The 26,047-nt window shown below is 37.4% G+C and overlaps 1 protein-coding gene across 2 annotated transcripts; it reads right to left on the bottom strand.

The window, feature by feature from the left end:
- Positions 1–4,869: 4,869 nt before the first annotated feature.
- On the bottom strand, positions 4,870–25,092 carry nt5c1aa (5'-nucleotidase, cytosolic IAa). Of its 2 annotated transcripts, XM_052136770.1 has the most exons (7): positions 24,678–24,827; positions 20,762–20,806; positions 17,389–17,556; positions 16,314–16,443; positions 10,369–10,491; positions 8,886–9,070; positions 4,871–7,699 (listed from the first exon to the last, which is right to left on the bottom strand). In XM_052136770.1, exons 1-7 carry the CDS (start codon positions 24,822–24,824, stop codon positions 7,343–7,345), a joined length of 1,155 nt encoding a protein of 384 aa, XP_051992730.1. In that variant the 5' UTR covers positions 24,825–24,827; the 3' UTR covers positions 4,871–7,342. The 2 variants fall into 2 exon arrangements, with proteins under 2 accessions (XP_051992729.1, XP_051992730.1); XM_052136769.1 differs by lacking the exon at positions 20,762–20,806 and having other exon boundaries at positions 4,870–7,699; positions 24,678–25,092.
- Positions 25,093–26,047: the final 955 nt, after the last annotated feature.

Below are 26,047 nucleotides of genomic sequence, written 5' to 3'. Positions count from 1 at the left end.
AAGCAAGCCACCCACCACTAACCTGTCCACCCACAACCTGACAAAAGGTTAAGTCGAGGTGTAAGAAATATATGTGTCTGAAAGCTTACTTTGCCAATTCTCATTATAAATCTCAGACTCTGTTTTAGTTTAACACATTCCATTTTCACAGAGTTCTCTAGACTTGGAAAAACCATGAGTTAAATTATAATTGTTTTTTTTGTATTATTATTATAGTTTTTTTTAAAGATCCAGTTTTTTGCAGAGCCCAAGCCAAGTCATGGTTGATTGCTCTAACAGTGCTACTTGGGCTCTGGTTACTATAGAGACAGCAGTAAGCTGTTTCTAATTTAATAAATACTGTAAAGATTGACCATAGATTGCCCACACTGAGGGACAACTTCATCCTGTTGCCATGGATACCTCCCCCAGCCACTAATGCCAGGTTCAGTATAGTGAGATATTCAAATACAGTAAATGAATTAACCACTTTAAATAAGAATAAATAATAAAAAAGAAATCTTGAAGTTATATAAAATGTTTAAATACTACATCTCTGTTTCCATGAGACTTAATTCTGTACCGCATGGACATCAGCAGAAAAATCGCTGTTCTTTTTTTAGAAACAGGTAAAAGAATTCATTTAACTGTTGCTTTCGGTCAGAACGGAAATCAATGTGCTATGGTGCATGAGCTTATTGATTCGATCTGCATGCTTGCTTAAGGAGACATTTCAGTAGAGCTGTTGCTATAGAGAGGAGCTCTCTACCAATACTCGGCTTCTTCCACCAGTGTCAAATGTTCATGCCTGTCATCCACAACTGATCGCCCTGTCTGTTCGGAGGCATTTTGACAAAGCTTGATGGATCTGTCTGGACCCATTCACTCTCAAATTGGGTTGTCGGTCTTGGTCCATAGGAGTCCTGACATTGGTCTGATGAAGAGATGTCTGTGTTAGGACCAAAAGTGAGAGAACACAGTTAGAACAAAGAGAAAAATGTTGTATTCTAGCTAATGTCCTATGTGCTCATGAATGTGGATGTTCGATATCCCTGTCAAATTCATTGTCACTCTCAAAGTCATCCTAGCCTATTAATTACACAGTAACTGATGTACTTTTCAATGTATAATTCTTTAAAACTCCACATGGATTATCTTTGCTCTTTCCTTTTATGCTGAGAACATTCCTAACCTCTGCTAGAGAAAACATATAATTACAAATATTTTCTACTCAACTTTTCAATAAAAAAAATGTATTGTTACTGAGATAATAGCCATTGTGATAACTAGCCCTGATCTCCCTTATTTTATGTTTATTTATTCCTTTAGTTTTTAGTATCATTAACAGTATGTGTACGTATATGATGGTAACTGTATCTATTTATGTGAAGAAAATAATAAATATATTGGAAAAAAACATTTTCTTTAAAGCCAAATTTAATGGCCAGGCTTCATACTGGATTATAATGATGATTAACCCACTGGGGCCATTCCCCATTCAGTCTCCACATTCTCCCTAATGAATTCCTGCAGTTGCTGATAAAGACTAATTATTGTTATTAGTTGAAAGTCTGGCAATTACCTTACTATTACCTCATTGCCACAAAGGCTAATTCATTGGCTACCATCAGAGGAGCATTAGACCATTGATTTCAGGCAGGATATTAAACATTGTGTCTATTCCATGCTTGATGCAGCCCATCTGATTAGAAGCTGTGGAATGTATTTGCTAAAACAGTGGTCTGAATACATATAGACATATAAACAGTGGAGACTAAATGATTAACTTAACCAAGGCCATGCTGAGGGAGAATGTAACCTTCATTAAGGCAGAGAAATTAGTGCTTTTCTACATCTGTCTACACCAGTTTTAGATGTGGCTGCAGTTTGCTGGCTCATAATAAATCTTCTACCCAACCCTGTATGAATAATGTAATATTTGATTCAGTCTAACAGTAACTAGTGGTGTAACTGCAGCCATACTGCCACTAACAAAACATACACAGAACTGCTAACATCTTTTATTATGCTTTTATCTCTGCACTCTACATATTAGTGTTGCTCTAATTAGCTGAGAAGTCTTGCAAAATAACTGTCAGAACTATCTAGTGAGATCCAGTTGTTTTGGATTTGCTTGTTTTAAAAGGGATAGTTCACCCAAAAAATGTAATTCTGTGATAATTTACTCACCCTCATGTTCTTCGAAACCAGTTGGTCTTTCTTACTTCCATGGAACACAAAGCTATTTTTAGGTAATACTAATATTTATAGGAACTAACAGTTTATACTTGTAGCAGAATTTCCAAGCTGCTCTTTTCCACACAATAAACATGAATGGTGACCATGGCAAGCCAGGAACATTGTCATGGCAATATGTTCAGTGAATAATAACTTCAATTTCAGTCTCAAACAAAGCTATCAAATAGAATTGGAAGACTTAAAATATAGTGCATGAGTCCAATCATGATTGTATGGTGTTTTTGGACATAAATGCAATACTGTGTGCTGCTCAAAAAACATGAAAAGAAAATACAAATTTGCCTCAACTCATATTGCTCCACTCTTTGAGACCTTATCAGGCCAGCACACAATGAACTATGTGCAGAACTTCAGGAAGGGATTAAAAATGTTATTTTCCTGAGAGCATAAAACATGGTATTCCCAGAGCAGCAAAACTAGTTACAACATCACCATGGATTTGCAGTCAGGATTCAATTTCTGCTTGAGCTTTATCACACAATCTGTTCTACGTGTCTCAAGTGTAGCCAAATTACTTCTAATAAGTATCCCCATTCATTTAGATTTGACACAGTAATGTGTGAATGATGGTAGAATTTAAACAGCAACAGTTCAATATAAACAGTATTTAGTCTTCCATTTTAACACTAAAGTCCAGCTTTAGTCTTGAAATGCATACAGCATGCCTGTTACAAAACACATATTCATTCATTCATTAATTATTAAAGAATTAAAGATATATTCTGGGTAAGCTCAATTGACTGCATTTGTGACATAATGTTGATTACCACAAAAATGTATTTAGACTCATTCATCCTTTTCTTTAATAAAAGCTCAAATCTGGCTTGCAGAGAGGCACTTACAATGGAAGTGAATGGGCCAATTTTTGGAAAGTCTAAAGGCAGAAATGTGAAGCTTATAATTTTACAAAAGCCTTTGTTATTTCTTCTGTTAAAACTCAAGTATTGTTTGAGCTGTAAAGTTTTTAAAATCGTAATTTTATGGTCGGTTTACAGTGTTTCGGCGCCATGGTAATGAAGTTGTGAAATTGCATATAACTTTTCACAGAAATGGTTAGTAAGCGATTTTAGCTCACTAAAATCATGTTATATATCATTGTTTATAAAGTGTGGCTTACTTCTGAAACATTGAGTATTTTCATGTTTCTGGATTTGCCCAATTCACTTCCATTGTAAGTGCCTTACTGTAACCTCGATTTTTGGTTTTATTACAGAAAAGGAGCTAAAGCTGAAATACACCTTTGTGGTAATCAACATTATGCCACAAATGCTGTTGATTAAGCTTAATGTGTTGCACTGAACCCAAATATTACATTAATGCAAATTAAAATAAAATACAAAATGAAATAAAATAAAATAAATCAAATTGTTTTTTAATTATTATTTGATTTATAAATGTTTTTGCTCTGGTTCAATCAATTCCCAATGCAAAGCATAAAGGTCTATTAAGCAAAACAGTTTATTGTGTTTATTAGAAGGCTTGAGAATGATGGATTAATAAAGTGAGTCAGATGTCAGCTGCCCCTCCTCTGCACTTATCCATAGTAATAAAGTGTAAATGGTCTCTGATCAATCACTTCACACAGGGTGGACATGGTTGGCCTCATTTCCACAATGGCGCCTCAGAGGCACAGTTGCTTGATAGCCCTGTGGTTTATCAGAGAATATGTGCCTGTGGTTTAGTAAGCCTGTTGGTGCTCAGTAATTGGCATCAGTAAGAGTGCATTCATTGCATCTCTTTTTCATTAAAAAAAACGAGCCAGTTGAGCTGTAATGTGTCTTGTGTGTCTGGCTGTACAAGAGCACCAAGCTTAATTTTTTTTAATAAAGGTCAGAGGTCACGAGCCTCCTATTTGTATTCTGAACAAAAAACTCTTCACGCATCAATGCTTTAATGTTGCAAAAAATTGTTTTGAGATTATGGCCTGCGATGTGCTTTCCTCGACTTTTAAATCCTCTGCAACCATTCAGGATACCATAAGACATTGCTGCCACCTAATGGTATTCTAAGGAGGTGCAGGCCAAGAACACTAAAAATCAAAACGGTGCTTTCAAAAACAGCATAGGCCTACTCTTTAAACTGATCAAGAGACAACTAAAATACAATTCTACATTTGTCTTTTCTGATGCATTTGTGGAATAAATGTATGCTTTCCTAATAAAAATGTGCATTCCTTGAAATTGTACGCTTTGTTCAAGGGTGATTTTCACATCAAATTCTAAATGCAAAGACCATAAGCAAATATTTGCTCATAAAGGGGCACAAGCCATATACATAGACCAAACAAAGAGTCTATTCTTCTTCATGCGATTCTTGTTAGGTTCACATATGCACTATAAATGTTAACATCACATTTCTTTTTCATTACTCTTTCATTGCTTCATTCCAGACCTTACTAGCATCCTACTCTTAAGCAGTAGTACTCTTAAAAGTTTTTGCATTATTGGAAATGTCTTAAATATGGTTACATTTCCTGGGCCTGAGCATAGATTATTAGAAAGAATCTGACAGTGATTATATATTTATAATAAATGAGATCTTTATCTGTATCATTGTGACATTAGCACATAATTAAGACAAGCAAGATATGCCATTAGGGTTGCCACTTTTGAAGTTTTATAATAAGGGACACTTCCTCCAGTTTTAGTAATAAATGCGTCAAGTAAACTGTCTGTGATGAGGAGGAGGGCGTGGCCGGGCCGTATCGATGGACGCCCAGCGCTGAATCAGCCCACTCACCGGGAGAGGGATAAAGAGGAGCCGGGGACATCAAATCGAAAGAGAGATGCACGCGGCCGTGCTGTCTGTGTGTTTTATGTTACGTTTAAGTTCGTTTGTTCGTATTTAAGTTAAGTTGACTGCTCAGCCAGTTCCGTTGCCCATCCTTTACACGTTACATTGGTGCGAAACCCGGGAAGGAGTAGGGATGCGCTGTCGTGGAGACCTCACCGCGGCCATCCGCCAGGGGAAGGAGGAGTTGCTGCCAGCTGCCAGGAGTAGATGGAACCGCTGCCATCCGCCAGGAAGGGGAGGAGCTGCTCCGTCCGCCAGGGGTCGGAATCAGCCCAACCAGCAGGAGAGGGATAAAAAAGAGCCGGAGGTGCCAGTACTTTACCCATTACACTGTCACAGACATCATTTAAGGTAGATTTAACAATGGGAGATTAATTCATTTAAGGAGACAGGCTAAACAGTGATGTCAAAACAATTTGTTCCAATAATGTTTACAGGATGAATGCTGCTCAACATTACTAAATAGCACAGTGAAAGACTAAACCAAGGCACCAGAAACATGTGAATAAACAATCCCATCATGAACAGGAAATTGTCATCAGAACACTAAAGTAAAAGTAATTAGCTGCCAATTCAGAATGAAAAATGTATTTATTTATTCACTTTTATTTGAGAACAAGAATTATTAACTCCACAATTAATTAATCGTTTTGGAGAAATATTATGCAGTTTAGATGTTTAGCTAGAACGTGACTTCTGATTTCTTTGGTTTGACATTTGTAAACATCCTCCCACTGTATTCCCATTATAAATTCTGTCATAAATTGAAAAATAGGCCCAACTATTTCAAATTTTCTGGGCTGTGAATAAATACAGTAAGTATTTATTATTTACAGTACATTAATTTATTACATAAGGCCCATGAGCACAGCTGGATCAACCCACAGGGAATTATTTAAGTGCTGCATGTGGCAAATCTAATACTTTATACAGAACACAAAAGCAATAACTGCCTTACAATTTTTTTCTGTCAAAAAATATCTTATATGCATATTAGGTAAACATGAAAATATGTCATTCTCTAATATTAATAGTTTTAAATCTATGTTAATTGTTGCATTTAAGGACTAGCATTCCATTCATCATATATGGCAACATACATTAGATCACATGAAAGAATACTGTTGCTTTGCTCACACAACACATACAGCAATAAACAAGAGCACAATCACATTCTCTTGCTGGATTAGACATGGTTAAATGTGGTTAAAGCCCACACATTGTAAACTGATAATACACCATTTCAGAATATCAGTCTTTTTCCATTTTCAATTCACTGTAGGAAAACTAATGATGGCTTACAAGAATAGCTGCACACATTCAGTTTTAAAAGTCAGCTCAAATCATGTGAACTGTGCACTAGTTATTGAAGAGAAGCTGCACCCAGACAATGCTTAGAGGAGGAAGGCATGGCCGGGCCGTGAGGATGCATGCCTGTCGAAGAGTTGCCACAATCAGCGGAAGAGAGAGATAAGGAGGAGCCGGAGACACCAGCTAAAGAGAGCGAGAGAGATACACGGAGCTGTGTTTGTGTGTACGCACATGTTTTTTTTAATGCTGAAAAGCAGTTTTATGTTTGTGTTATTAAAGACTTTTTGGTTGATAACTCGGTTCCCACTTCCTCCTTTCTGATGAACAAGAGGCTTGTCTGCCACACTGGTGCCGAAACCCAGGACTGAAGGAAGACGCGCTGTCAGAGAGCCCTCGCCACTGACGGAGGATCGCGATGGCGAGGATACACGATCCGGTGGTACTGGAGCGGTTCGCCAGGAGGAGGAGGAGCCCGCTGCCATAAGCCAGGAAGCGGAGGAGCCCGTTGCCGTCCACCAGGAGGCGGAGGAACCGCTGCTGTCCGCCAGGTGGAAGCGGAGGAGCCCGCTGCCATCAGCCAGGAGGTGGAGGAGCCTGCTTCTGTCAGCCAGGAGGTGAAGTCCAGTGGCATCGCCCGGCATCACAGAGGATCAAGTGGCATGTCTGCCACAATGACTTTTCATTGTAGTGCTTGGACATTGCATGATTTTTGAGAGTTGTAATATATACAGAATAATTGATCGTGGGGCTGCTGTAAAAGAGCTGTAAGCTTTAAAATGAACAGCACAGTGTTGAATCTTCAGTTGAGTATACTGTATGCCAATGAGTAGTTGTGTGGCCTTGTATAGGTCACATCGAAATAAGGTAAAGAAAGAGATCTGTCCCGATCCAACGTGTGCATAACTAAATTTACAAGATCTGCAACTTGAGAGTCTCTACCAAAATAAGAAGGACATTTGCCATATGTTGCTTATGGCATCTCCTAAATTCTTCCAGTTTGTTATTTTGAAGTATTGGTGCTATTCTTATGAGGGTATTTCTGTGCGATCCCATAGGGCACGTGGGCGGCAATGGCACCCATCTCTGCGGCCCCCTCCACGTGGAACATTTGGTCATCAAAGTAGATGTGGGGTCGTATTTTCTCTAGCATGGGGCCTTTAGGTGCCCCAGCCAGGAAAAGAGCCTCATCGATCTCTAGTCCCCAGGCACGGAGAGTCTTTAAGGCACGGATGCCTGAGCTGGCTGCACTGCGGGCAGTCACGAGGTAGGTGCGGATGGGACAGTCCATGCGATGGCCTTTAGTGTAGAATTTCTTCTGAAGCTTTCCAAGCACTTCCAGAAAACCCTTCAGTGGGCCCTATGACATGGAGACATTATATAAAACATTTACTGTGTCAATTATACTAGAGTCAGCTAAACTCTAGATCTCCTCCTGGACATCTGCCTTCTCACCCTTAATAATAAATGTTACAAAAAAGTGTTTACAGCCTGATGCCATAGGTAGGAGAACCTTTAACCTTCAAATTCCATGGCTTTTTAGAAAACTAGCTATGTACCCATGAGGGCTGATCTGAAGAATGTATGTTGTAACATTAAAGGTGCTGTAAGTGATTTCTTTCATGTAAAAGTATGCAAAAAAATGTTCCTACTCTCTTAAAAAGAATTATGAATTAAATGTCCTGAGATAACTCACCAGTCTCTATGACAGCTGTAGACTTTGTAAACAGCAAACAAAAATGTGTCCGCAGACCTCTGACATTGAGACTTTTCACCTGTCAATCATTTTGCTCGTTCTCATAGTGTTGTATTTGAAGTGGATCATTGAGGCTATGATTGAGTGATGAGTGCCACTGTTGAAATTGACAGTCACAGGAACAAACAATGCTGCTCTTTTGCTCAGTTTTTGTCTCAAAATAATGTTTGGAGGGCAGGGTTTTGGAATGAGGGGGCATGGCTTATTCAAGGTACTTGATAATAAAGGTGATGTGTTCATTGCAAACACTAATTTACTGCAAAGAACCATTAAATACATTTTATATTATTAGTTTGGTTTCAACACTGCTTTAACACACCAGCATGTAACTTTCAGTTGGACTCATGCTGGTGTTTGATCAATGTAACTAATGATCTTAACTTGTTTAGATCATTAGTTACATTTATCTCCAGGTAAATGGTTGGGTGATTTTCACAAAGCTTGTCAAGAAAATGCCCTGGTCCTATATTACTCTAAAATCAAAAGAAAATAAGAAATTATATTTTGCATATAGAAAATAAAGCCTAAGTTGTTTTAAATTGTGACATCATGACAGTTGTGTATATTTTTCCCTCCAATTTTCATTAGCACGATGTGATTTTTTAATTTAAGATGTCACAAGGAGGAAGAACATCATCTCTCAAAATAGTCTTGTAGTAACAAAATGTCAATCTTATCAAATAACATTATACTGTATGTAATAATGTTATTATTTACATTTAATATTTTGCATGTGCACTGTAGCAAAATAAACAGCACAAAGAGGTAGCAATGAAATTCGTGTACGTACATGATCTAACAGTGTGTTTTCATTTTCCCTCTCATGCTCGAAGAACTTGTCCAGACCATGGGCTTTAAAAATACGCTCAGACTCATCAGAGAAGAGAACAGCATCTCCATCGAATGCCACTCTCAGCTGGGACTCTGACACTTCTATTTGCTTTTCTGGCATAAACATGGTGGCTGCTGCAATCCCTGTTAGCAAAAAAAAAAAAAAAAAAAAGAATCTCATCAACCTAGGAAAAAGCCACATGCCAGTAAAAGTGTGTTCTTTAATGACATTAGTACCCATTTAACCACTGAAAACACAGTCAGTTTGGAGCACATGATAATGGACAATCAAATTGAAGAGTATATTTCCTAATTAAAGTGATATAAACCTTATTAAATGAATGGGTAAAAAGCTTTGCAAAAATCCTGAAAGGTGTACTATTTGCTCACAATACTTAAAGTTGAATGTTTTTCCATCAAATCAATTACTTTTTTATTATACATGCAATATATCAATTGAATTAATGTGATACTGAGTAAAAAAAGCTTTACATGATATGTATATGCTTACAGGTTGATTTGATGATGAGATCTATAAATGGCAAACTGCAAGTGCAATTCCTTTGGGGGCACTTTAACCACTCAGTAATTTGGTATTTAATTTCAAAATCACTGACAGTTTACCGCTCAGATCCCTGTCTTAATATACCACAACAGGTCTAATTTCTGTGAAGAGCACCTGTTCTATGATTTTCATTGCGTAAATAATTTATTTTTGGTGAATTCCTGTGTTGTCAGTGAAACGTCTAGAATCTACATTTCCATTAAGGCATATCATATTGTTTATATACCTATAACTGTACTGACACCAATTCTGTATCACATATGGTGAGTTAAAGTTATTTAACATGTTAATGTGTGTATGACATATTGATAGGATATGGGTCTTTGTGGACTAGATCGGCCATGCTGCTGCTGCTGCTGCTGAGCAAGTACTGGGACTTGCTACTGCTAGAAAATACTCAGACATAGTAAGTTAAGCATGTGTACATGAGCTGCTGCTGAACAATTAGACAAAATGCAAGATATGCTGCATCAAGCATGTATGATAAGCTGCTGCACAAATAGACATTACAAAAAATCCACATGTAGCAGATATAGATAGGTGAAGCTGGGACGGAGGAGGGGTTCAGAGAAAAAGTCTTGCAGTGCACTGTAGTGAATCCAGAGTATCTGCAAAACTGAGCAATTGAAATGTTACACAAAAAGAGAGATGCAAGTTGATTGAATACCCGATTACAAGTCAAAGCACCTATCAGCTTACACCATGTGAGCCGATTTGCCTAACATGTCACATGTGAGTGAGCAAACTGTCAAACTGATAGTCAAAGAACCTATCAGCTTGTGCCACATAGAGATGCATGGCTGAACTTTGATCATTTGGATGAACTACAAGGCATTTGCGTGTGTTATCTTATATTTACTGTTTACAGTATCCTAACCTTCAGCGAGAGCTTCCTGAACCTTTTCAGCATCAGCAGACAGATACAGGTTTGTATGCCACGCTTTCAGGTACCCAATGGGACTGCTACCTCCTGTCATGCAGAACCGCTCAATGAATAGGTCTGAGGACAAAACAATAATATTAATTAGCAGTCAACATTTACATGAGTGCCAGTTGCCAGCCTAGACCACACTGTTTTGAACATGTCATTGACACTTTACAATGTGCTTGCGTATCAATTAACATTAGTTAATTAAATAGTTAACAAGAACTAACAATGTGCAACAGTTTTACAGCATTTATCAGTCTTGGTTAAGGTATATTTTCTAAATAAACACATTTTTCAATTTTTACTATTAACAGTTGAATACGTTAATGCTAACACTAACTATTGCCAATAGTATCTGTACTGTATAAAGTATAACAAAAACAGATTAATAAATATTGTACAAAATATTCTTTATTGTTAGCTCATGATACCTAATGCATTACCTAATGAGAATATATTAACATTTCTATTTAGAGACTAGACTCTGTGTAAAAGTGAGAAAATCTATACATATTTGCTTCGTCAATAAAATAAAGAAAGCTTTACGTAAAATATAGAAAATATCATTTAAAGCCCTTTGTTTGAAATGTTTCCAGTTTAAAACAAGTTTAAACAGTTTGTGTTTTAATCTTTTTAATTAGCAGATTTCATAGTTGAGACACCTAATGTTGATAGTTGTCGAAGTTGAACTGTTTAACAGATGGAAAGTTTAGACTGGGGGGAAATGTTGGGGTTATGTGCCCCTTGTAGCTTCTGACACACAAGTGCATGAGCAGTGCCATCTCAATTTAGGACATCATCAGCAGATGTAGTTTACATGAAAGTGTCAAGCCAAGTTTGTCCTGGAAGGAACATGGTGCAATATGAAACAGACCGAGAATAGGCCTAAATGAGACTAAAAGACTGCGATGGATCAAATAGTATGAGGAAAAATCTTTAGAACGTTTTAGAAGAGGGCGGTTCAGAATAACTTGTCTCTGCTGACTGGACTCTTTCAAGAGATTTGGGTTAGAGGTTTCATTACAGCACAATACAACATGTTCTCCAACGAGATTAGCAGTGCAACCAGGGTTTCTGCAGGTTTCAAGAAGAATTTAAGTATGTTTTAAGACCAACTAAAGAAAATCTAAGGAATCAGTTGAAGGGAACACAATACGTCAATATGTTCTCTAAATGTTAATGTCTAGGGAGCACATGAAGAGTCTTATTTATAGCAACACTTCTAAGTTTAAAAATGCAACTTTCAATAGATCTCCATTACTTTTTAAATAATTTTTCAAAAAGTCTCTTAAGGCTTGAATACCTCTGCTCCCAACCATCAGAAATGGAAATAACTTTTACCTTCTGATCAGACCCATTGTATCAGCTATATTCCTCTACAACACTGATGTGTCACTTACTGACAGATGAAGCAGCACATGCCACCACCTATAATGTATCCTGTTCAATTAATATTTAGCGAACTAATGTAAGCCGTGTGGTGCAGAAATTAGGCCTATAGTCTTCACTCTAAAATAACTTAAACAGGGTGACCAGATTTTTAAAGTCTCAAAACGGATGGGACACTTGTGTGTGTTTGTTTGGTTTGTGTGAGTTTACATTCCTTTGGTTTTTAATATGGTGTGTTGCTTTCTCGATGATCACTGTTTGTGTAATAACTGTTCATGAGCTTTGTCCTGAGCAGTGAAGATGTCAACTTTACTTAAGAAAAACCCCTAACTACTTCACAGTTACTTGGTTTCGCAGCATGATGATATCCAGCTTTTCACTCTCGGGACAATTGAGGGACTAATACACCACTATTACAAAAGGTGCAAACAATTACTGATGCTCATGAAAGCAACACAAAAAGAACCAAGGGGTGCAAAATTTTTGCTTTTTTAATGTACAAATTCCATGTAGACTAGCCTTTCCATATGATGTCATATTGCATGTATAATTATGAAATGACTTGTCATGTCAGGTACACATTTTAACACAAAATTTACAACCCCCACATTTCAACATGTAAGTGCTTGTACTATGTAAAAAAAAAAAGTACAGCTGTATGAAGGGCTAGAAACCCTATTGTTTTTGTCAGGATTTGTATTATTATTATTATTATTATTATTATTATTATTATTATTCTGCTATAAAACTGATCGTGCAGACCAAACCGTAAGGCCTCAAGACTTGAAACTTTCAGGGATGGTAGTACTCCGGCAGGCTAGCAATACGCATGGAATCACCCCGATCAACCCATAGGTGCCGCTATAGTGAACAAAGCAAAAAGAATCACATTTTGGGCCACAACCAATCATTTTTATTTTTATTTTTTATTTTTTATAGATACAAGTTATGTGTATCTATATTAAACAGTATCCACCTCTAACAAACTTCATCAGTGAACAGATCAGCTGAATGTAAACTAGTTCACTGAAACTGAGGTAAGATACAAACAGACATTTTTAGACTTATTTATTGTGAACATCGAAGTTTGTTCAAGTTTTTATCAAAAAGTGCTTTGTTCTTGAGGTCACTTTGATAAGTGCACACTCTTTGCGCCTCTGTCACACTCACGGATATGACCGGATTAAACGTGATTGTCACTAGAGGCCGAAATGCAACTGTTGTATCCACAGGTCAGAGACGGTGAAACAGGAGTGTTTTCTCCTGTCAGTCATTGATGCTTTATGAGATGTTGGGCATACTAAAATGGCCGCTCAAACACTTCTGGTGGCTTCACCTCCTGCTGCCAGTTTAATGTTGCATCAGCAATACAGTTCTATTTATATATGTGGCCATATCTCTTGAACCGTATGTGCTAGAAACAAAGTTTTCCATTTATTCCTTGCATCATGGCAAATATTTTAAGATCTGGCCAATTTTGGCTCTGCCCCCTCGTTTTCCAGGTATTTTGGATTGTTTGAAAAAAATTCTAAACGAACTCATCCTAGGCCGTTCGCTCAATCTGAACCAAACCAGTGCAGAAAGAGTCCCAGTATGAATATTTATAATTTGAAATTTCGATTTATCATAAAATGGTACGTAATACTGTAGCCAATGCATAATGCATAGTGCATAATGTTTATTTTGTAACCTTTCATAGTCCATATCCCCTTTTCCTAGAACGGTTATAACTTTTGGAAGGATTGAGATATTATCACCAAATTTGATACACTTTTGTATGGGGTAATGCTGAGGAAACACAAGAAAATTGCACGCCTCTGCCTCTTGGTGGCGCTATAATAATTAAAAAAATAAAATAGCTCTAACTTTGGAACTATTGGTCCAATCGACTTGAAATTTTGCATGCAGTGTCTTTGTCCAATGTGCCATCAAAGTCTAAGAGGACATAGGTTGCATATCTTGAAAACATGGCCGCCATCGACAAATCAGCTTTAGCAGCTATTTGACAAGGTTAGAAAAGACTGATCGAAATGAAACTTGGTAGGCCTACTTGTCTATTGGCCCGAGAGGTCTGTGCAACATTTTTAATAAATTGGCCACCGGGAGTTTTAAACACTTGTAAATATATATATATATTTGTGGCTGTCTTTCACATTATTAATATCATATGATAGAACTCCTCTTTCTGAACAATTTTGCCTCAAGAACCATTGGTGTGAATCAAACTGTTCATTAAATATTTGAGATTATTTAACAAAACGACTTTTTCGAACGTTTGCCCAATCCGAACCAAACCAGTGCAGAAAGATTATCTGGAGTACCAATATTAATCATTATCAAAAAAAATTGAACTTTCAATTCATCATCACAAAGGTATGCAAAATGTACGTAGGGGGCGTGGCCACCTTTACTAAAATGGTTATAACTCTTGAACAGAATGAGGTTTTATCACCAAATTTGGTACACATATACATGAAAAAAAAATGTGTCTCTGCCTATTGGTGGCTTTATAATAATTAAAAAGATTATATAGTTATAACAATTAAATTTTGCAACCATCAAGTTCTATGAGGACAGATGCATATCTTGAAAAACATGTCTGCCATCGACCAATCAACTTTTAACAGCTATCTGAACTAGTCCGTTGCCGTTCACCCAATCTGAACCAAATCAGTTCAGAAAGGTTCTCTGGAGTCCCAATCTCAAAAATTATCAAAAATGTTTGAACTTTTGATGCACTGTTCCAACAGTATGGCAAAACATACAAAGTGAGGGTGGCCACTTTTTCTTAAATGGTTAAAACTCTTAGACGGAATGAGATATCATCACCAAATTTAAAACACCTATGTAGGAGGTCCATCTGAAGACACATACAAAATGTGGATACCTCTGCCTCTTTGTAGCACTAACAGTCAGACATGTAAAAAATACCATATCTCTGTGCTACCTAACCTGATGTTTCTGAAAATTAAGGCACTTAATCATTGTTTTAGTTCCAAATAGACTGTCTAATTAATACTTCATATATGTTACATATGCACTTAAAGGACCTTAAAGGCTTGAACCCAGTTAATCGCTGTTTGCAGCTATATTTTTGCTGCCAATAATGGATTTTGGAATATATGCAACATTATACAAATTTCTATCTTTTTAGAACAGATCATGGCGTTCTGACTTTACATGGTGCTGGAAACATCAGTCCATATCTGCATATTTGTTATTTTGTCCATAGAGAGGCCAAAGGATCGACTGATGTTTGTTTTTCCTTGAGTAAGCCACCGGAACAATCAAAACCAGTCCAGCTGGGGTGCTGCAAGGAACCGAGCAGGAAGTGGCTGGTTTGTAATACAGAGGTTAGAGGTGTCACATGCATCTCTGTGGGAAGATATGATTCGCCAGCTGGAGATTTACCTTCCAGGAAAACATAGTTAAGAACAACTTTACAGTTTTGTGTTACAGTTACTTTACAGTTATATTCCATCCCAAGGTTATGACTTTTTAGTTGGTTGTAAATATTTAATTTAGAGAGTGCAAAATAGTTTCAATGACAAATTCAATTAATTAAGGGTTTCATCAGTTCGTCATGCTGAAAGTTTGCTTACATCAACATGATCACATTGGAAATTGACATGCTGATTCCAAATATTTATGTACCCTAAAATTGACCTCTTCCTTATGAATTACTGATGAGTACCAACCATCACAGCTTTCCCTGTGGCACCACTGATAGTGTGTTGTAGCATTCCAATGGAAACCAAGAAGTGATCATGTTCACTCCAAGACATGGGATCTAGTCCCATGGAAACCAGGAATTAATCATATTTACATAAACAATGGTGAGTGTGATTTGGAGGTTGCAATTTCGCTCTAGAATTAAATTTGTATTCCACTGACGGTTAGGGTTTAGGAGTAGGTTGAAAATATGCATTTGTATTTACTGTATTACATAATTTACTACTAAATATACAATTTGCTTTTGGTGCCACACTGTGGACATTTCACCATTAGAACATTTCCAGCTTAGGCCAGACAGATTTCAGCAGCAGAATTGTCCACCTCTTGTTGCCGAATTAACAGTAGAACATTATGATTGCTTTATGGCTTTATGATTATTTATATCCCTCAGATGGGTTTTAGAATTTGTGTGGAACATTTTGAGTTTTTAGGAAAAGAGTTTACATATTTGAAAATGTAAGGGTAGGCAATAGTCGGCTACAATAACACATATTACATTTATTCCACCTTAATTTACATTTAACTATCTTGTACCACCAAAACAACTACACATGTACTTCTCTAATATGAATAATAATTCTATGAGTTTAATTATTTTAATTGAAAGTTTTCTGTTCTTGCAACAATAGTTTTTTTTAATTATTTTTTTTTATAGTCAACATAAATGGTAGTTCTGGTCTTTCTGTAAGCAAACATTCTATATGGTTGTGGTATTATGTTTATAATCAATAAAAATTTATCTTTCTGTAAGGGTCAGTAAGAAAGCTTACTGTGGTAGTTGATGGTGTTGATGAGTCTCACCCCTACGTGGGCATGGTTGTAAGTTACCAGCACAATGTCAAACAACTCCTCACTGTCTGGGTATAGTTCTCGTAACTGAGTATTCACTGTCTCCAGTGCCTAAAACAACACACAAAAAAGTTATCTACACAAATGTAGATACATCAAATTGTCAATATTATTATCAGTCCTGTTAAAGGGGTAGTTCACCAAAAATTAAAATTCTCTCATCATTCTTACCCTAATGCAATCCTAGATGTGTATGACTTTCATTCTTTCGCTGAACACAAATTGTAATTTTTAGGACAATATTTTAGCTCTGTAGGTCCATACAATGCAAGTGAATGGTGGCCAAAATTCTGATGCTCCAAAAAGCACATAAAGGCATTGTAAAAGTAATCCATACAACTCCAGTGTTTGAATCCATATCTTTAGAAGTAATATGAAAGGTGTGGGTGAAAAACAGATAAATATTTTTTGATCTTTTTGTAATTTTTTGCTAGATAATGAATATATGAATGTGAAAGTTAAAGTGGGGATTGACTAAGCACGGAGGAGAATTTATAGTAAAGGACTTAAATAATGATCTGTTTCTCACCCACACCTAATTAATATTGCTTCTGAAGGCATTGATTTAACCACTGGACTCTTATGGATTACTTTTATGCTGCATGTATGTGCTTTTTGGAACTTCAAAATGTTGGCACACATTCACTTATATTGTATAGACCAAAATATCTGAAATATTCTTCTAAAAATCTTCATTTAAGTTTAGCAGATGAAAGAAAGTTAAACACATCTGGGATGGCATGAGGGTGAGTAAATGATGAGAGAATTTTCATTTTTGGGTGAACTATTCCTTTAAGGCACTTTCCTGTTGGTTGCCCCCACCCCATATTAAAGTGAGATCTACACATCATCCTATGAGTATCATGAAATGAGAGCTGCATTTTCAAATAATTATATTTTTACGTTTGTTTAAACAAAATAACTAATTTTAACTTGATATGGAATAAAATATTTTTTTTTTTTACAACTATAACTGATATCATAATGTATAATTACCTTAACAAATGGGAATGCTGGACCAGGAGCAAAAGGCTCATTCTCATGTTCCACTTGATACTTGAGGTACTCCTCGATTCCTTTCTGTTCATAAACCTTCTGCTCTTTCTCTGTGCGGAACAGCACCCGCGATGACACGGCTATGGTGACCGCGTTCTCTGGTTTGGGCTAAATGAGGATAATAAAAGAGCTGTGAGGTATTCATCACAAACACAAGGTCACTTTTAGCAAATGAGCTGAAAGTAAAGAGTAACTGACTCTTCTATTGGTCAAAAGCATTTGTGCATGTGTTTCAGACTTTCAAAAGATGAGATCTCTGCATTATGATCAACCAAATATTTTAGGTCTAGCCTGCTTTACAATGAGGCAGCAAGAATTTGGTGTCATTTAAAACGATAGTTTGAAGTGCAGAAGTCAAGCGGTAATGTTAGATCCTGGCTAACGCATGCGTGATTTCAGATTATCTTGTATAGGTGAGCTGGAAAGAGTAGCTGGTTAATGAAGCACACATTTGGTTCTCCAGTTTCAGATGGGGTCAAACTGGATTAGAACATCTGAGATTATCGCAGCTCTTGACTTTTAATGGGTACCAGTGCAGAGATAGATATGGGCAGAATTTTGTTTCTGGCACCTCTCTGTGTAGGCCGACATGCATTTTAATGTCCCCATGGTATAAGTCTTAGTATATTGGACAAAATCTTAAACTATCATTTCATAAATATTTGAAATCATATTTATATTTATAAATACAATCATCTTTCTTTTATCACATCCTCACCATGTGAACCTACGGGAACACTAATTTCAAATAACTCACTTTGGTTTGAGCGAATGTTGCCAGTTTTGCTGTGTGTTGCTGTACACTAACTTCTAAAATGTAAAAAAAAGTTTTATAGGGAATATTGTATCAATTTATAGTTTTTTCTAATGTCCTCTATATCACTTTAAATCCTGTTAGTCTTTTGTAATATACCTTTAAATGACACAAGCCTTCTTCCTAGAGTAAATGGCATAATTTTTTGGGGGGAAACACAAACAGTAAGTTTAGCAGTGTATTTTATTAATTCTGTTATGTTTTTCTTTTTCTAGTCAGTATGTCTCACTTTAAAACACTCCATCCTATTTGATGAAATTACAGAAATCAGTACAATAATACCAATATTTCCAAAACTTCAAGCTACTGTCAATCTCTGAGCAATGGCTAACTTCAAATCTTTATTAAAATCCTGTTAGGCATCAATGTTAATTTTCTTAATGTAAATAGTTAATTTAAAGTTAATATATAATAAATTATGACAAAATGTATTTTTTTAATGTTTTCCATCAGTGTTTATGTAATATTCAGTGGAAGCTGTTGGTAAATGTATCAGATGGCAGAGTCTGTAATGTGATTACCAGCAGCATATCATAACACATGTACAGTCCCACGTGCATCTAGTCACATGGCCCACAAATGAGCTGGCAGCTCAGTATGTCACAGGAAACCACCAGGAAGAGAAAGGTTAGTTAATTTTGGGGGGTACCGTATGACGCTGCCAGACTGCTGAACGTGTGGTACAACATGCCCTCAAACCGGCCCCAACATGTACTGCCTGGGGGGATTATGGGAAAAGGACAAGCCTGTGTAAATTGATCTGTGATGGGCTTAAAGCTTCTTCCCCTAAAGAACAGGAGACCGATTTACCATTCCAGATGAAGCATGTCGCCAATGCTGGGAGGGGAAAAAGAGTCTGGATGATAGGGCATTTCAGGGGGCTCTGGTGGTTGTGGAAATGAGAAATTACTGAGTGCATGAGTGGCCAGTGCATGGTTATTACAGAGGAAATGGGCTGTGGGGACAGAGGGACTAGAATTGAACTATTCAGCACTATGCTAGAGGTGGAACATTTACTCTAAAAGCCTTATACTGACTGGAAAAAAAGAGAACATTGACCTGTTTTGGAACTGTCCCCAAATGAGTGTCATTGTATGGCTTGCTAATCTTGCTACCACAGTGTTTTGGCCTGTTATGTGGCATGATATAGGCTATCCTTACAGACACTAACTGTCTTCTGAACAGACCAAATACTGTTGCAGACAGACATTGTCAAGGTGTTTTTTATTTCTCATGAAAAAAGTTGTATTCCTCAATAAATGAATTGTATTTTTGAACACATATATTAATCATGATGACACGCATGAGTTGAAGACTCCTGTCATATCAGTAACCTAATAAAAGCTGTTTTATTCTACATGTGGAGGGACCCCTCATTGGGGCCGCTATGTTGAGATCAACTGATCAGTAGAATACTACTCTCTTAATCTCTGTAACCACCCTGTAATTGGACACTTTCACTCTTGGATTAAATTAATCATGACAGACTGTGAATAATTAATTTCTACAATGGCATCTGTAACAGAAAACGATTGCGTGTGAATGTTGTTGTATCCACACCACTAGGTGTTTAAGTCTAAGATGACATACACACAAAAATTAGAGTGCACCTTTAATGTTAAAATACTTTCTCCTATTACAGCTTTATGCAGCAGAGACAGTAAACTCAGTCTCTGTGGCACTCTCAAATCTTGCTCTGTTTGAGCATCTCAACATACATAGCAACATTGGCTCAACCAATGGGGAGAGTTTGGTAACAGCAGAAAGGGGGTGTTTGGGAAACCTGTTTGAAAACTTTTTTGGGGGCCACTAGATGTTCAAAAATTACACATTTGCATTTAATGTTGGGAAAAGAACTTACAGTCTCACTTTCAGCACATGCAAACAAGTAGGATGTTACAGAAAAATCTTAAATATCAGTGAATGTAGGATTAACAATGAAAATGCAGTGTGTAGAATGTACTGTATTTTTTAAAGTAGAAAAAATGATGATGTTTTCTGTAGGTAATTTTCAGTGCAAAGTAAGATACTCAACAGCCTGTAAATGATCACAAGTGAAACACATTCCCATATGAATAAACAATTATACAGTTTGTGATGACGTAAGTTATTGTGATCTCCTGTCTCTCTTGTGTAGTCACTCACAGGAAAATCAACATTCATTATGCATACAGGAAAAAAAATGCAGACACACTTGAAGGTATATATTTTTTTGCCATTAGTTAAACACTGTGCACATGAGATAAACACATTAATATACCATAACATTGGATTTCGAAATGTATTTTCTTTGCACTTATTTAATAACAAATTAAAACAATGAACTGGAAGCATTATCAAATTGTGCTCTTAAGAATGCATTAAGTTATTTGTTTGTATGGTTCTGTATCGTGGGTCAAGAGGTCATGCATTTAGTACAGAGCCAAGAAGAACAGGCTGTTAATGAAGTGGCAGATATGAAAGTCTGCATGACCTTTGACACCATTTTCAAATACTTACAAAGAATATGCCTCCCTCCACCTTCCTGGCCCGTCTCACTGGTACCTTTATAAAAGTATATTTAATATCAGCCTCCATATCATAAGTATATATATATATATATATAGTTATGTAATAGGCTACACATAAAAATACATTTACATTCAGAGGTTGCCAGGGTAAAATCATAAAGTTAGCATTAAAAAAAACATATGTGGGAGAGAGCTCTTTAACTTACTACATAAGAAAGAAGAACTGACAATGTCAGTGGTAATCTGCTTAATGGCAAATGACAGTAAAACCCAAAAGCTTATCTAAACAGTAATGGTTCCATTTCTTATGATTCAATAAAACACACTATGTTTCACAAAGAAATTAAGAAGTGATATCTAAATCATACAGGGCTTTGAAGTGGATATAGCTCTCCTATGGTGATGTTATATAAACCCAGTGTGTGGAAAAAGCTCCTCAAATGCTTTCTCAATAGTATGTGGTGTTATTCATGGTTCAAACTCAATGCTTTTGATATAGAGACACTTTAAATACACTCAGTTGGCACAGATACAGACACCACAGGTGGGCTCCATATTGCTTGAAACCAGCAGTAGCTAGTGTGAGGTCACTAATGTGTTTTTATTTTCCCTTTGAAACACTGGAAACCTTGGGGTACTAATATGTAGTGGGCATAGACAGTCACCATAATGTTCAAAAATGCTTGCCTTTTGTTGAAGTGCAAAATTAAGAGCAATTTAGATTTTGCCATTTTATTTGGAAATTGGACCTTGAGATATTAAAATGAAGAAAACGATAATTGGGCTGGTGTGATGGAACCATGTTTGTCTTTGTCCATACATCTCAACTTATGCCATTTCTCCTGACCGAAATACTGAACTTCACTGACAATATGTTGACATGGATAGACCTCATATTCAAGTCATTTTTTGATGCAAGTTCCAGATTTTATTCTCTAGCTAGAATATTCCAGTACTTTACATTACTTTATTGCGGCTGTGCTTTGCCATGCTGTCACCATTTTCCAGGTGAGATTATTACAGTATTTATAACAATATGAATACAGTATTCAATTATTTAAGAAAAATATTCATTAAAATTCACCAAAATTACTGAATATTAAATAATTGATTTCTGTACTCATATAATTGATCATACTGTAATAGTCTGTCTATCCCATAAGAAGTTACAACAACCTTTATCAGAATCAGCTTTATTCCCAAGTATGCTTACACGTACAAGGAATTTGTCTTGGTGACAGGAGCTACCAGTGTACAATAATACGAAAACAGCAGCAAGACATAGATAATTAAAAAGAAAACCACGTCGCAGCCGAGCCAGATTCAGCTCCGTGCCACATCGCAGCCGAGCCTCAGCCTGCTCCATGCCACGTCGCAGCCGAACCTCAGCCTGCTCCATGCCACGTCACAGCCGAGCCTCAGCCTGCTCCATGCCACATCACAGCCGAGCCTCAACCTGCTCCATGCCACGTCACAGCCGAACCTCAGTCTGCTCCATGCCACGTCACAGACAGACCCCATACTTCTCCATACCACGTCACAGCCGAACCTCAGTCTGCTCCATGCCACGTCACAGCTGAACCTCAGTCTGCTCCATGCCACGTCACAGACAGACCCCATACTTCTCCATGCCACGTCACAGCCGAACCTCAGTCTGCTCCATGCCACGTCACAGCCGAACCTCCGTCTGCTCCATGCCACGTCACAGCTGAACCTCAGTCTGCTCCATGCCATGTCACAGTGAGGCCCCAGACTTCTCCATACCATGTCACAGCCGAACCTCAGTCTGATCCATGCCATGTCACAGTCAGGCCCCAGACTTCTCCATGCCATGTCACAGTCAGACCCCAGACTTCTCCATGCCATGTCACAGTCAGACCCCAGACTTCTCCATGCCATGTCTTAGGCCCGCCTCTGTTCCACGTTCCAGGACCGTCTCCGCTCCATGGTCCAGGCCCCCTATTCTACCTTGGTCCTCACCTACCCCCCCTCCCTCCCCTCCCCTCCCCTCCCCTCCCCCAGCTCTCTACAGAACTCTGAACTTTGTCATGTTTTATGTGTGTTTTTTCATCTGTTGGGAGCCGCCCCTTATAGAGGGGGGGATATGTCATGTTTATTCTGTTGGTTCCATTTTTCATGTCTCTTATTTTGAAAAGTTCATGTCATGTTTTGTTCCTGTTTCCTTGTCATGTGATATTCCTGTTTCCCTCCATGTTCATGTGTCTTGTTTTCATTGGTTCATTGTTTGATTACTTTGTTATCAGTTCTAGTTTGTCATTGGTTTTAGTTTATTGTCTTGTTATCTTGTTTAGAGTTCTGTTTGTTCATTGGCTTATGTTTTCCCATGTCCATGTATTTAAGCACTCATGTTTGCCATTGTCTCTTGTCTAGTATTGATGTATGTTTATGTCAAGCCATGTTTATGTCAAGCCATGTTTATGTCAAGCCATGTTTATGTCAAGCCATGTTTATGTCAAGCCATGTTTATGTTTAGTTTGGTTCATGTGTTGAGTTAGGGTTTTCACGATTGTAAATAAACTGCACTTGGGTTCTTCAATTCACGTCTTCGTCATTGCCATTGCCAGCTACAACATCGTTACAACTAATAAGGATAATTAACAATTTTTTTTACAGTTTAATGTAATACATGTAATCAGTTAGCCAATCAACTTGCGTACTTGCTCTTTGTCTAACATTTATATTGCTTAGTTTTGCAGCAATTTGCAGTTTTTTTTTTAAGGTTTTTTTCTGAAACCCTCCTCCTCCCCAGCTTCACTAATCTAGATCTACAGTATGTCTGTGCATATTCTAGCATTATAAATTCTTTGTATATGTTCTGCAGCCACAGCAGCAGTGTAGCAGATCTAGTCTGTCAAGACGAATATCCTATCAATATGTCATACCCACATTACCATATTAAATAATTCTGAGTGTTGTCATGACTGAACTCAAGGTAATAAAGTGCAGTCTGGAGCAAAGCATGCTGGTACTGAGGCAAGGGGATAATACAAGAGGATAACAATGAAGAGAACAACATTGCAGGTTATTAATAGAATTGGATAAGGCCAAAGTCTAGAACAGAATTATCCACATGGCTTTAACCAACTGCCTGTTACACGCGGCTTCGGTGAAAAACATAAGTCTGCTGAAGCAAGCTAAGCTTTTTAAAGTGTATTTGCTTATAATTAAGAATAGTCTATATGAAAATAATTATGTTTCTTGGTTTTCCAATAGCTTTAGAACAGTATAATCTAACTTTCAATCTCCTATTATAAGTTCTGTCCTAGCAATGTTAAAAAAATGTTAACAGTATATTTAACAGATGGCATTTAGATATCCATACAGCAGTATTAGCACTGAACGGCACCTCAGATGGCATTCTCACCTTTCATTTAGTATGGTTACCTAATAGTGCTATAACTCCCTGCCCATCCTTTTCCTTGAAACCTGCTGTGTTTCTCATTTATAAACACTGACACCACAACCAGGCTACACAACATGAAAGGCTATGAAATGAAATGCTGTTCTTTATGGAATTACACCTCAAAACATGTATTTTAATTATGTTTCATTTAATTACGCTCTCTTGATAATGGCCAGACCTACTAAACTTACTGTGTGCAGTTGTATGGGAGACAAAGTCTCTGTAAATACAGTATAAGTCTTAATAGATTAAAAATCGCTTGCCACTAAAGCCTAAAGACGGCCATAGAAACACAGGTGCTGTGTAAACATTTTACACATTAAATAGGAGCCAAGAGTGACCTCACTAGAATAAGGACTGAAGCGACAGGAAAATCACTTCACACTGAATGTTAGTCAGCTTAGAGCTACAGTTACAAAGATAGTCAGACTGGTTTAAATCTTAAATTCTGATAAAGAAAAATTATAAATGAGTGACTTACTGATTTGGGCTTCTTTGTAGAACCCACATTCTCATGGATATCCTTACTGTCCTCCCAGGATGCTTCACTATCTCCATTTGAAGCTGACAGACATGTATTGAGCATCGGGTCCTGCCCTTTCATGACCAGCACAGGATCAAGACTCATTCTTCCCAACAGTTCTCATTAACCACACACTGATCCAGGGCTGTTTCACACTGCACTTTCTCTCCTTTCACATGCATGCATACTCAACCTCTTTCCTTTCTCACACACACTGTTTTAATCTATGTGTGTCCACCAACCTTAGGTAGCAGAGTATTGTTTGTAAATAATACTGCTACTTATGGCATACTGTAGCTCCTTATTCTGTGTGTAATGACAGCGCTGGCTTTGGTTCTGTGCAGCTGAATCCTCTTCTCTCTGACGCTTTGCCTGTAATCTGCTGCTCTGACGCCGTGTGGATATCTGACCCCTTTTTTCCCTCGCTCCCCTCCCTTCCCTCGCTCATGCACTTGCTGTCCTCTTGTCCCCCTCCTTTTCCCTCTATTTCGTGCTATCATCTATCTTCATGCTCCCTCTCGCTCTCTCTCTGCATACATACTGTACAGCAAACTGGCATGTAACCTACTCATAATTTTATGTATGCTGACCAAATCAGCAAATATAATATATGATGACCAGATCAGCATCTTTTAGCCAATGATGGATGGAGGCTGATGTATATTATAGAGGATGCCTCATGCACACACCAACACAAACAAATTCTTCCTCTACCCTCTCACTCCACTTACCCTATGATGCCATTTTGAAGGCTCAAATAGCCCATTGACCAGTTGCTAGGCAGCACATCGACTCAATGTTGAACTTTGTCAGAGATTGGTTGATTAGTTTATGCCCTAGGACAATGAGTGATAGATCACTCATGGTGTCCAGGCTCTGCACTAATGTGCACAGAGCAAGGGTTGCAGGGGCGCAAGCTTAAGGTGCCCTTTTAAGTGGAGGTGCCTTTAAGAGTGCAGAGATTTAAGTGGAGGTGTCTTTACTTCAGCACAACCTGCCTACCCAACAACTATTGCTCAGAAGTTCAGAATTAAAAAAAACTATAAAGATGCTTCAATCAGCATATTTCTGTTGGCCCAATTTCTCCCACAAAAGAAGCAGATAATGAAAGCAATCGTGTGAGCATTATTTACTTCACATCTAAAGGCATATGTAACAAGGCAAGCCAGTGTTAAAAGTGATCTAGTGAAGCTTAAATGAAACAAAGATAAACCAATTAACTCAGAATATAAAGAAACAAAACAAAGGGAACCAAGCACAGAGCATAATATAACACATGCAAATACTGAAAAAGAAACCAGGGAAAACAGGGGAATGAGGAACACCTG

The sequence above is a fragment of the Xyrauchen texanus genome, chromosome 10, assembly GCF_025860055.1.
Source record: "Xyrauchen texanus isolate HMW12.3.18 chromosome 10, RBS_HiC_50CHRs, whole genome shotgun sequence".
Lineage (NCBI taxonomy): Eukaryota > Metazoa > Chordata > Actinopteri > Cypriniformes > Catostomidae > Xyrauchen > Xyrauchen texanus.
Note: the sequence above shows the minus strand (reverse complement) of the source record. Positions and strands in the feature narration are given on the sequence as shown.